Genomic DNA, 12,262 nt, shown 5'->3' with positions numbered 1-12,262 from the left:
GAACTCACTATGTAGACCAAGCTGGCCTTGACCTCACAGAGACCACCTGCTGGAATTAAAGGAGTGGGCCACTACACCTGGCTTTTTTACTAGTAATTTGTAACCTTTGTTTTCTTAATTTCATTAATCTTTTCAAAGAACCAGTTGGCCCTTTTTGGTTTTCTAAATGGTGTTTTCTATTTTAATTCTTGCTGCTCCTTATTATTTCTTTCCTTATTTGTTTGAGCTATATTTATGCTTCGTAATGTTATTACCACAGATAACCAGTGTCCAAGTTTGCTTTCTGTTGCTGTAATAGAACATTCTGACTTAAAGCAACTTGGGAGGAAAGGGTTTATTTCAGCTTACACTTCCAGATCACAATGTATCATTGAGGGAAGCTAGGGTAAATACTCAAAGCAGAAATCTGAGGCTGGAACATGGAGGAATGCCATTTACTGCCTTGCTCTCTTGTTTGCTCTCTGCTAGCTTTCTTACACAACCCAAGCTTTCTTGCCTAAGGATGATGCTGTCCATAGTAGGCTGGGTCCTCCCATATCGTCATCAGTCAAGACAATTTATAACAGACATGGCCACAGGTCACTCTGAAGCTATTCTTCACTTGAGGTTCCCTTTCCCAGATGACTCTAGGTTGTGTCAAGTTGATGATAAAAACTAACCAAGAAAATCAGTATTAAATTCTAGAATAATTTCTACTAGTCATTTTTTTCTAGAATAAACATTTCTTTTTAAAATTTTGACCATTCTAGGATTATTTTGTTTAATAATGTTCTTATTTCATATAATGTCAACAGGATTGCCAAGGACTGTTGCTGGAGTTTTCCTGCCTGGCCCACAGTCAGGACAAATCTCTCTCACCTGCCAGTCCCACAGCCACTCAGACCCAACCAAGTAAACACAGAGACTTATATTGCTTACAAACTGTATGGCCGTGGCAGGCTTCTTGCTAACTGTTCTTACAGCTTAAATTAATCCATTTCCATTAATCTATACCTTGCCACATGGCTCGTGGCTTACCGGCATCTTCACATGCGGCTTGTCATGGTGGTGGCTGGCAGTGTCTCTCTGACTCAGCCTTCCACTTCCCAGCTTTATTCTCCTCCTTGTCCCGCCTACACTTCCTGCCTAGCCAATGGCCAATCAGTGTTTTATTTATTGACTAATTAGCAACACATTTGCCATACAGAACATCCCACAGCAAAGGACATTAGATATTCTTCTACAAGTTGGGTTTTTGTGTTACAAAATATATTATATACTGGTAATATACTCAGCAGATACTTAACCATTTAACATGGACAAATAAGAATGTCTTAGGAAATTAAATTGTTTCCAATACTTCACTCTTATAAATAATGCTGTGATACACATGCTTATCCACATAATCATTACTGGCAGCTCTGTTTCATGTAAGATAAATTCATAGTAATCAAGGCAAAGAATGTCAACATTTGAAGATGATGGGCACATTTATATTGCTAGACTGTCCTCTAGAGAAATGTTTATCAACTTTACCATATTCTTTTTTTTTTTTTTTTTTTTTTTAAAGATTTATTTATTTATTATGTATACAGCATGTATGACCACAGGTCAGAAGAGGGCGCCAGATCTCATTACAGATGGTTGTGAGCCACCATGTGGTTGCTGGGAATTGAACTCAGGACCTCTGGAAGAGCAGTCAGTGCTCTTAACCTCTGAGCCATCTCTCCAGCCCCCAACTTTACCATATTCATGAGAGTATTTTGTCAAGGAAACAGATCCATTTCAGATGGATGGTAGCAGCTCTGTACTCTGAGATGGACAACTCAGATTCAATAGCTGGAAACATGTTTACCCAGAAAGGCATTTCATGGGAATGCCTTCTTATTAAAAGGATCAGTTTTGATTCTTCTACAAACACAACAGTAAGTAGTTAGGAACACTTGAACATTCCAGCTGCATACGTTTGGGTGTTCCCCTACCATTCTTGCCTCACGCTTGCTCATTTCCCATTTCCTTACAGCAGGACTTCTTATGTACATGCTCTAGTGCCAGTGTTTTTTCCTGAGGTCCTCTTTGCCTTCTTTTACAGATGTTCATGAGAGCACAGTTTGACTATGATCCCAAAAAGGACAATCTTATCCCTTGCAAGGAGGCAGGACTGAAGTTTGTTACTGGAGACATTATCCAGATCATCAACAAAGATGACAGCAATTGGTGGCAGGGACGAGTGGAAGGCTCCTCCAAGGAGTCTGCAGGATTGATCCCTTCTCCTGAGCTGCAGGAATGGTGAGCCACGTTTGTGCTGGTAGAAAGCCCCTGCTGTAGCTAATTGCTTAGCTTCAGAAATCTGCTGTTTTGTGTATATTTTCCATATCTCCTAAACATATGTCCTAGTTTCCTTTAATGGATGAGGAAGGGTCCACAGGAGCTGATGCTATTCATTTTAAGGCCATTGGTTGCAGGGAAAGGAGCCTTTTATGGGCCTGCTGCTAGAGTTTTCCTGCCTGGCCCACAGTCAGGACAAATCTCTCTCACCAGCCAGTCCCGCAGCCTCTCAGACCCAACCAAGTAAACACATTGACTTATATTGCTTACAAACTGTATGGCCGTGGCAGGCTTCTTGCTAACTGTTCTTACAGCGTAAATTAATCCATTTCCATTAATCTATACCTTGCCACATGGCTCGTGGCTTACCGGCATCTTCACAAGCTGTTTCTCATCATGGCGGCTGGCAGTGTCTCTCTCACCCAGCTTCCTGTTCTCTCAATTCTCCTCTCTGTTAGTCCCGCCTATACTTCCTGCCTGGCCACTGACCAATCAGTGATTTATTCATTGACCAATCAGCAACACATTTGACATACAGACCATCCCATAGCATGGGCCTGTTTCTTCAAATGCTCTCTCACCAGTTATAGAGCCCTCATCCTGCTTCCTGCACCCCTTCAACCACTCAGTACTGTTTTTAAGAAAACTTCTGAAAACAGTTACATTTTAAGTATATGTCCTTTATGCAGATTCTTGTCCTCCAGTCAGATTGCTCACTTAGTGCAAGGCTGCCCCACATAACCCTTACAGTGGTAGAAAAATACATATCCACTGTTGACCTTCTGCCTCAAAGAGTGTTAGTTCCTATACCAGAACTAATTATTTCTTTTTTTTGAGATTATAATATAATTACATCATTTCTACCTTCCCTTTCTTCCTTCCAAACCTCTCATATATCCCTTTTTATACTCTTTGAAATTCATGACCTCTTTTTTCACTAACTGTTGATATACACATACACGCACGCACGCACGCACGCGCGCACACACGCACACACACACACACATTCCTAAATACATGAGTGCATCCAGCTCAGTTCTCTATCAAATACCAAATGGTCAGCCCTGCAAACATACATACAGACCTTTAGTTTTAAGCCAGAGTTCTGGTTGATCCCATTTCCAATGATGATAAATAGCACCAATAAATGTTTAACATTAGAGCAACAGAGGAAATACAGTGCAGACCTTGAAGATATTGGTCGAAGCCATGAGCATGCTGTATCTTCTAGGCCATTTTCAGAGCTAACACCTGGTGAAGAGAATTGGAAGATCAGGAAAGGCAGATAGCTGAGAAAGGCTCAGGAGAGCACAAGGTGAAACTGTGGCTCATGACTTATTAATGAGGCATGAGTCAATTTAGTAGACTGTAACAAGTATTTTTTTAAGTGAGGGCCAGGTATCATATATCAAGGCTGTAATTCAGAGTGCTCAGAAGGCTGAGACAGATTCAAGGCCATCTGGGCTACATAGACTCTGTCTCAAAACAAAAGATATTGCATAGAAATATCAGTATAGATTACACAGAAATAGGTGGTATTGTTATTGAGGTTATTGTTTTAGTCATGTATGTAGTTATATGTACATACCTGTGCTTTATTTATAGATTAGAGTTGTTGTGGATAATATATTTCTTATGGTGAAGTGAGTGTCAGCCCGATTTTCCAGGTCTCAACTCAAAGGTGGAAGAATAGGCTGCACTAAGGTGAAGAAATTATTTTTTCCTTCTGGAAACATTTTCACTGCCAGGTGCCTGGGTGACCACATAAAACTGCAGAGAAGAAAGGGAAGTGGGTAAGGGCATCTCTGCCTGAAGAATTTTACAGAGTCAAGGAAGTAGGTCAGTCTCAAGATTTACTATAGAAAAGAAAGGAGGTAGCCTAGTCTGTCACAGGCTTTTACACTAAGGACCTACTGAGCTTTGGTCATCTGTTCCTCACAGGAGAGTGGCAAGTGTGGCTCAGTCTGCTCCAAGTGAAGCTCCAAGCTGCAGTCCCTTTGGGAAGAAGAAGAAGTATAAAGACAAGTATCTGGCTAAGCATAGTTCAAGTAAGTTTTCTGTGTCCCCTTCCTCCAAGGTCCCATTAGCATTAGTGTTTCCCCACCTCTTTAACCAGAAGGAAAGAGGTGAGGATGCAATATGCAGTGGAATGTATAGTGTATAGAAAGTATTCCATTTCTTTTGGTTTTCCCTTACTCATTTCATCTTCATAAACTCACTGCAGTAAGAGAGACAATGCCAGTGCCTATTCTGGAAGGCTAGTGGTCTGTCCACTCCTACTCATCACCTCACCACTCAGGTAACCAACTGAAAAAGTCTTCCAGACTTTTTTCCATAGTTACCTTTATTCTGCTTATCACCAACTGTAGTATCTACAGAGGACTGGTCCCAGTACCACGTGGTTATCAACATCCACTTTTGCTTAACATTCTCAAATAAAATGGTGTAGAATTTATATAGTACTTATGTATATCCTCCTGTGCAATTTTAAACCATCTTGATAGGTAGGCTGGGTGTGGTAGGCATACATCTTTAATCTCAGCACTCAGGAGGCAGAGACAGGCATACCTCTGAGTTCAAGTCTAACCTGACCTACTTAGCAAGTTCTAGGCAAGGCAGAACTACATAGTGAGACCCTGACTCAAGAAAATCTTGATTTTCTAATACAGTGCAATTTCTGTATAAATAATCGTGCTATACTGTTTAGGGAATGATGATAAGAAAAAGTCTGCACATGTTCAATATAGATGCAAAATTTTTTTAAATATTTCATTTTGTGGTTGATTGAATCTGAGGAAGCAGGGCTCATGGATATGGAGGGCTGAATATATATTTCCAATATGATAAGTGAGTTCAAATGGGTTAATGATAACAAATGAATACTAATCTACCATTTATTCAATGTTTCCATCTTGTTGGGCGCATTTGAGACAGTGACAGTTGCATGAACAAATCATAGTACCTGTACTCACCATGGCCTAGGCATCTGTGAAGGTGCAGAAGAGTGTTTGCCTAAGAGCTCTTTTTCCATCTTAAGTGGTTGGGTCACTATTGGTTCTGTTCCCTAAAATAAGGGATGTTTGAAGAACTACAGTTATGGTTCTGATATTATAGCATTCTAAGTGCCTATGAGACAGCCTAGTTCCATGTTCTAGAAAGCTGGAATCTGTGTTGGAAATAAAGAACCATTACATTACTAAGACTGCAAAAGACTGAAAAGGTCAGGTCAGAAGGATAGAGCGGAGAGCATAGAGTTATAAAAAATATATATACAAAATCAGAATTCTAAAGACTGGCCTACAGAGCCTATAAAGAGTTCAGATGGAGGATGCTGGGAAAATCAAACCAAGGACTAAAAGGAGCATGTGCATCTGTAATACAGAACGAGTCTGCTCTCACATCCTGTTCTTCAATTTGTTATTAGCACCTCCTCTAGCTGCTGCAGCCATTGTGCTAACATATCCAATTAGCAAAGCATTCTGCATTCCTTGGTAAGTTTGGACTTTGATTTTTTTTTTCATAACATAGACAGTGAGGCATGGAGTTGAACTGGAGTTTGGTGTGCCAGAGTCTCTGCTTAAATTCTAGCCCCTGCAGTTTGTTTCTTATCCAACATTCTAGATAGTTCATTGAGAATCTAAATGGGGTCTCATGTCACTCCTTTCCTCAGAACTCTCATAGGAGATACTTTCTGCTTTGCTTTATTATGTATCAGACTTCATAGACAGTGAGGCATGGAGTTGAACTGGAGTTTGGTGTGCCAGAGTCTCTGCTTAAATTCTAGCCCCTGCAGTTTGTTTCTTATCCAACATTCTAGATAGTTCATTGAGAATCTAAATGGGGTCTCATGTCAGTCCTTTCCTCAGAACTCTCATAGGAGATACTTTCTGCTTTGCTTTATTATGTATCAGACTTCCTTATTACATAGAAATATTCAACATCCCTCCCGGAAACCACCCCCCCCCCCAATTTCATGCCCATCGTCTCTCACCCTCTATTTTGTTTTCTTTTTTGGAGAAAAGGCCTTAGTGCTAGGATTGCAGGCCTGCACTACCATGCCCAACTTTCTCTCCTTGCTGGATCAGGTGTCAGCTCCTTAACCCCAGCTAGTGCTTTACCACCCTGCCTCTGGAAATTAATATGGTTTGGTTTTCTTTGTCTCTAGTTTTTGATCAGTTGGATGTTGTTTCCTATGAGGAGGTTGTCCGGCTCCCAGCATTCAAAAGGAAGACCCTGGTGCTGATAGGTATCTTTTCACAGCTTGCTAATTCAAAAGCACAATTCTGTCCTTATTTCCATTCCTGTGTTATGTGTCCACCCTTCTTCAGGAAAGGTAGTGAGGAAGAAATGAAGTGTGGTCTCTTGGATACTTCATACCTCATATAGTGTAGTTATAAAGTTTCTGGATCTTATAAGTAATCTATATGGATCCAATTCACATTACAAGTTTTTCTACTACTTAGCATCTAATTCTTTTAGATTAGGTTTGCTATTTGTCCACCTGTTTGACTGGCTTACAAAATAAACAGAAAACTCCACAGTAGCTGGTTCCTCTGTAGAAATAGCAATTATGTTCTACATCTTAACTTTTAGGCCTTAGAAAGACTTCTCACCCAAATGGATACAAAGGATTGAAGCTATTTGGTGGCCCCAAATCTTCTTGACGGTTCTAAGGACTCAGTTGCAGCCTAGATACACCAAACTGTTTTCATCTACTACCCACTTTGAGCCCTGAGATATAGAAATCCATCTCCCATTCCCTGTCTTGTCCCCACTAATGTCTCTGGGTGAAAGTGATGGAAGCCTTTCTTTATCCTCACACAGGAGCCAGTGGGGTAGGTCGCAGCCATATTAAGAATGCTCTGCTCAGGCAGAATCCAGAGAAGTTTGTGTACCCTGCCCCATGTAAGTATTTCTCAGGTGCCTTGGAAGGGAACATTATGCCTAAGAAACAGGCAGCAATGTCATGTTACTGAATTTAGCATCAGTATTTTTCTGAAATGTTGTGTGGTCTTGTTCTTGTTTAGTTTAAATGTTTAATTATGAAAACTGAAATTTTGGGGGTTGGGGAGATAACTCTGTCAGTAAAGTTCTTGGAAAATGTGAGGTCCTGATTTCAGTCTTTGGAATCCACATTGAAAAGCCTGGCATGGTGGCATGCAGTTTTAATCTCATGGAGGTAGAGATAAAAGATCTATAGCCTTCTTGGTAGTGTTCAAGGCCAATTAGAAGATCCAATCTTAAAAAAAAAAAGAGGTGTACATCACCTGAAGAATGTTACCCAAGGGTATCTTCTGTCCTCTATACATGAGTATATGCACCAACACACACACACACACACACACACACACACACACACACACACACACACACACACACAAAAAAAAAAAAAAAAAAACCCTAAAAATTTGGAAACACAGACATGTACTTATGGGGCTAGGGAAGAGGACTGCTAACCATGACAACATGAATTGAATCCCTAGAACCCACATGGTAGCAGAAACTGACTCCCACAGGTTGTACTCTAACTTTCATATGCACATCATGGCATATCACATACACACACACACACACACACACACACACACACACACACACACACACCACAGTGTGTACTTAAAATTGCTTGAAGTAACAAAATAACTTGTTTTCTTATTCTCTAATTCCATGTAACAGTACCTGTAGTAAACCTCATTTTTGAAAAATTATTAAGGCTGGGTGTAGTAGCACACACCTTTAATCCAAGCATTTGGGAGGCAGAGGCAGGCGGATCCCTGTGAGTTCAAGGCCACCCTGGTCTAGGAAGTGAATTCCAGGACAGCCAGAGGTATATAGAGAAACCCTGTCTTGAAAAACAATAAGGAAAAAAATATTAAACAAGAATTAAATTTTATGTGTATTACTTTATAAATGATTTCTCAGTGTCCTCTACTGTCTGCTATTTTATAGTCCTTTTATATAGATAGTATATTTAGATAGTGGATACACTATAGTTCTTTTGGCTATTTTACTATTGTTTGATATTTAGGCTGCCTCTAATGCTCATAGAATGTCTTTTAAGCCAGAGTAGTGCTTAGGGAAGGCCTGATCAATCACAGTGGCAGATATAAAAGAAAATAAAGCCAATGGTCAATTAAACCAGTAGATAACTCTCGCATTACCAGGTGAATCTATACAGTATAGTTCTTTATATTCTTACAAGAGGTACTGCTAATCAAATTAGAAAATAAGGATGTGAGCCTGATTTTTTTTTTTTCATTCTTTACTTCTGTTTGTCTTTTTACACATGGATCATTGATTGAGAATTGCTCCTAGGAACATAGTGAGAGTCATTCCAGTAGAGCAGAAAACAGATGTCCCAGGGAAGTCTAGATTTTTTTTTTAATAAACAGAAAGAGCCTGAGATGAAATTGTAAGTTGAGGGGAAGGTAAAGGAGATGGCTCATCAGAGGATAAAAAGAAGAGGCTGGGAATATACAATTTATTTATCTCTGCAGTAGAATGTTACTCTTAACATTTTAACTCTTTAAAAGAATTATTACTCTGTGTGTGTGCATCTATCAAAGGACAATTTATAGGAGTTGGTTCTTTCCTTTCCATATGTGGTTCCAGGAGTTGAACTCAGGTCATAAGCCTTCTGTGGCAAGTGTTTTTTGTTTTTTTGTTTTTTTTGTTATTGTTTGTTTGTTTTCAAGACAGGGTTTCTCTGTGTAGTTTTGGTGCCTGTCCTGGATCTCGCTCTGTAGACCAGGCTGGCCTTGAACTCACAGAGATCCACCTGCCTCTGTCTCCCGAGTGCTGGGATTAAAGGTGTGCACCACCACCGCCACCTGGCCTGTGGCAAGTGCTTTTACCAGCTGAGAAATTGCCAGCCCCAACATTTTAACTTTTTAACAAAATGTTTCAACCAAATCAATGTGTTCTTCTTTCCATGTCATAAAAAAAAAGAAACAGGACTTTGTGGTTTAGTGCTTGCTGCTCTTTAAGACCAGAGTTTGTTTCTTAGCACCCACATTAGGCAGCTCATAACCACCTGTACCTCCAGATCCAGGGGTCTGATGCCTTCTTCTGGCCTCCATGGGCAGAACACACATGCACATACACATATAAACTATTTTTTAAAGGAAACCAATTTCCATAAATTCTCTACCACAGCCCATAGATTTATATTTATATTAAATTTTAGTTGTCATTTCTGAGTTTCAGTATTCCTGGGTTTGTTGGTTTTATGTAGGATGAATGGTGTGAATAGTCTACATGGGGCTGTCTCTTGAAATTAAAATATATTCTGGGTAGATGGAGAATTTTCTGGTCTGTACTACTACTTCCTAGCATCAGCCCTTCAGGAGTTCATGGGAAGAATATCTGTATTATATTATCTGCCCCAAACATGGGTAGGGTTTCCATACAGACACTTTGGGCCAAGCCATTAATAGATGGCAAGGATCAAGAGCTCATCAAGGATTTGAGTCCTTGTACACAGATACAACACGGCCACCAAGGAAGAACGAAGAAGACGGAAAGGAGTATCACTTCATCTCAACAGAGGAAATGACAAGGAACATCTCTGCCAATGAGTTCTTGGAGTTTGGCAGCTATCAGGGCAACATGTTTGGCACCAAATTTGAAACAGTGCACCAGATTCATAAGCAGGACAAGATTGCCATCCTTGACATTGAGCCCCAGGTAGGTAGGCATACAAAGGCAGGAACAATGGGTTCAGCCATATAATGGGGGAAGGGAGTGATAAAAAGTAGAGCTCCTGGAAACCTGGAAGTTCAGGCTTGCTTCCTAACTTTTAGTGGGGTCAGCCTGATGCAAGAACAGTAGTATTGGGAACAATGCAAAGTGGTATTGGGGATTGGTGACACTTATTAGAAGGAATACATTTTGACAGACAGCTGGGATTTTTGTTTTTCTTCCTTCCTCTTTTCCTAGACCCTGAAGATTGTTCGAACAGCTGAGCTTTCACCTTTCATTGTGTTCATCGAACCTACTGACCAGGGCACTCAGGTGAGAAAGGGGTCATGCAAGGTGGGTGGAGGTTTCTAAATCATGGTCAGCTGTTCCTCCATGGCCAAGAAGACAAAGGGCATGCATACTTTACTCATTCAAGAGATAGTTAATAAACAAGTCAGGCCCAGTCATTGTCCCTGATAATACAGATCTAATGACTGAGTTGGACAGTTGAGTAAATCCTGATTCTGATGTGATGTGGATTCATCACAGAGTGGAGGGAGCTATGAAGGACAGAGGTGGCACCAGATCCACCATGTGGTGCAGTATGGCTACAAACGGGAAGGAGCTTGCCTGTAAGAGTAGCTGTTTCCTTTCCTCTAATAGCATGTCATTTGCATTTTAAATTTTTTAAATTTTTTAGCTAGCATTTTAGAAGTGTGGTATTTCACTTTACTATAAGAGATTGTTTTCTTACTATTGAGAGTACAATCCCAGCACTTGAGGGGTAAAAGGAGGATCAGGAGTCCAAAGCCAGTTAGTTACATAGCAAGCTCAAGGCCAGTCTGGACTACCTAAGACTATCTCAAAACACCATTTGAGGCTAGCCTGGGCTAGAGTTCAAAGCCAGTCAGAGCAAATTAGTGAGACTGCCACACAAACAAAACAGCTATTTGTGTTGCTTATGATGTGAATTATCTGGCTGTCCTTAGCTCATTGGGTCAGTGGCTTGATCTTATCATCCATTTATAAGAATTTTGTATTTGGGTCTTTCACTCTGATAATCAGTTACAAATACCCGCCCCCACCCCAGCTTGTTTTTCTCTGTACATTTTTACTTTTATGTAGTTAACTGACCACTGGAGCCAGAAGCCTATTATCAATAATCTTTGTCCTTATCCTGGGATTACAACTCTAATAGCTGTTAAAATGGCTTTTCCATGTACGAAGGGATGAAACTAAGTAGATAATTCTAGTGAAGCCTATGCTAGGTTGCTGCTGGCCTTTCAGAGGGCTTTATTTATAATTAGGGTTAATTTGGGATCCTTTAGTATAGTGGTTCTCAACTTGTGGGTCACGGCACCTTTGGCACTTATCTCCAAAAATTTACACTCTGAATCATAACAGCAGAATTACAGTTATGTTTAAGGGTCATCACAACATAAAGGGTCACAGCATTAGGAAGGTTGAGCCACTACTTTAGAAAGTAGTGATCTTAATTGATTGTGGATCCCCAATATGGAAACAAAATAGTACATAGGAAACTAGATAATGTGACCAATACCTGTTCAAAATCTCCCCTTGGCTGCAATGAGTTGGGGCTACTGCTTCAGCTATGGCTTTCTTCTTTGCAGACTGAAGCCCTGCAGCAGCTGCAGAAGGACTCTGAGGCCATCCGTAATCAATATGCTCACTACTTTGACCTCTCTTTGGTGAATAATGGTGTTGATGAAACTCTTAAGAAATTGCAAGAAGCCTTTGACCAGGCTTGCAGTTCTCCACAATGGGTACCTGTCTCCTGGGTTTACTAAGCTTACAGAATTGAAGAACCTGTTTCAGCCCCTCCCCAGCATTTGGAACGCCATCCCCCTTGCTTAATCCAATCAGGGCTGCTTCAACTTCTAGCTATCTGCAACTGTCCTAAGTATATCAGTAGGATTCAAGTCTTCTCACTCAGGCTCCTAAAAGGGCTGAAGTTTAATTTTCCTATTTAGATTTCAAAATGATCTCTGGAAATTGGCAGTAAGTACTATCCAAATACAACTGCTGCACAGAAAAAGTAACTCTCCTCATCCCTCTAATGCCTGAGCTCTTTTACCTTCAACTATACTATCTTGTTTTTTACTCTGGGATAAGTATATTCTGAAACTTCCTAAAATGCCAAAATCAATCAGCTGTGCAATAGAACATCTGCTCTAGAGAAACCCTCCAAAGCAATAAAAATTCTGCTGTGTTAAGATGCCAATGGGCCTTATAACTGTATTTCCATCTGCACCAC

The 12,262-nt window shown here is 40.4% G+C and overlaps 1 protein-coding gene and 1 long non-coding RNA gene across 2 annotated transcripts in view; one reads left to right on the top strand and one right to left on the bottom strand.

The window, feature by feature from the left end:
• The window catches only part of Mpp1 (MAGUK p55 scaffold protein 1), a 31,951-nt gene extending 19,722 nt beyond the window's left edge, over positions 1-12,229 (top strand). The window contains exons 6-12 of the mRNA XM_052742772.1: positions 2,072-2,268; positions 4,249-4,355; positions 6,473-6,553; positions 7,132-7,212; positions 9,791-9,993; positions 10,246-10,320; positions 11,619-12,229. Of these exons, the coding sequence (XP_052598732.1) occupies positions 2,072-2,268; positions 4,249-4,355; positions 6,473-6,553; positions 7,132-7,212; positions 9,791-9,993; positions 10,246-10,320; positions 11,619-11,795 (921 nt within the window). The 3' untranslated portion in view covers positions 11,796-12,229. The remainder of the gene's footprint in view (positions 1-2,071; positions 2,269-4,248; positions 4,356-6,472; positions 6,554-7,131; positions 7,213-9,790; positions 9,994-10,245; positions 10,321-11,618) is intronic.
• On the bottom strand, positions 2,276-4,334 carry LOC128113173 (uncharacterized). Its single transcript, XR_008219376.1, has 3 exons — positions 4,222-4,334; positions 3,896-4,077; positions 2,276-3,558 (listed from the first exon to the last, which is right to left on the bottom strand). It is a non-coding gene; the product is annotated as an uncharacterized LOC128113173 (long non-coding RNA).
• Positions 12,230-12,262: the final 33 nt, after the last annotated feature.

Source organism: Peromyscus californicus, unplaced genomic scaffold (assembly GCF_007827085.1).
Source record: "Peromyscus californicus insignis strain IS unplaced genomic scaffold, ASM782708v3 Scaffold_10__1_contigs__length_136768540, whole genome shotgun sequence".
NCBI classification, from domain to species: Eukaryota; Metazoa; Chordata; class Mammalia; order Rodentia; family Cricetidae; genus Peromyscus; species Peromyscus californicus.
Note: the sequence above shows the minus strand (reverse complement) of the source record. Positions and strands in the feature narration are given on the sequence as shown.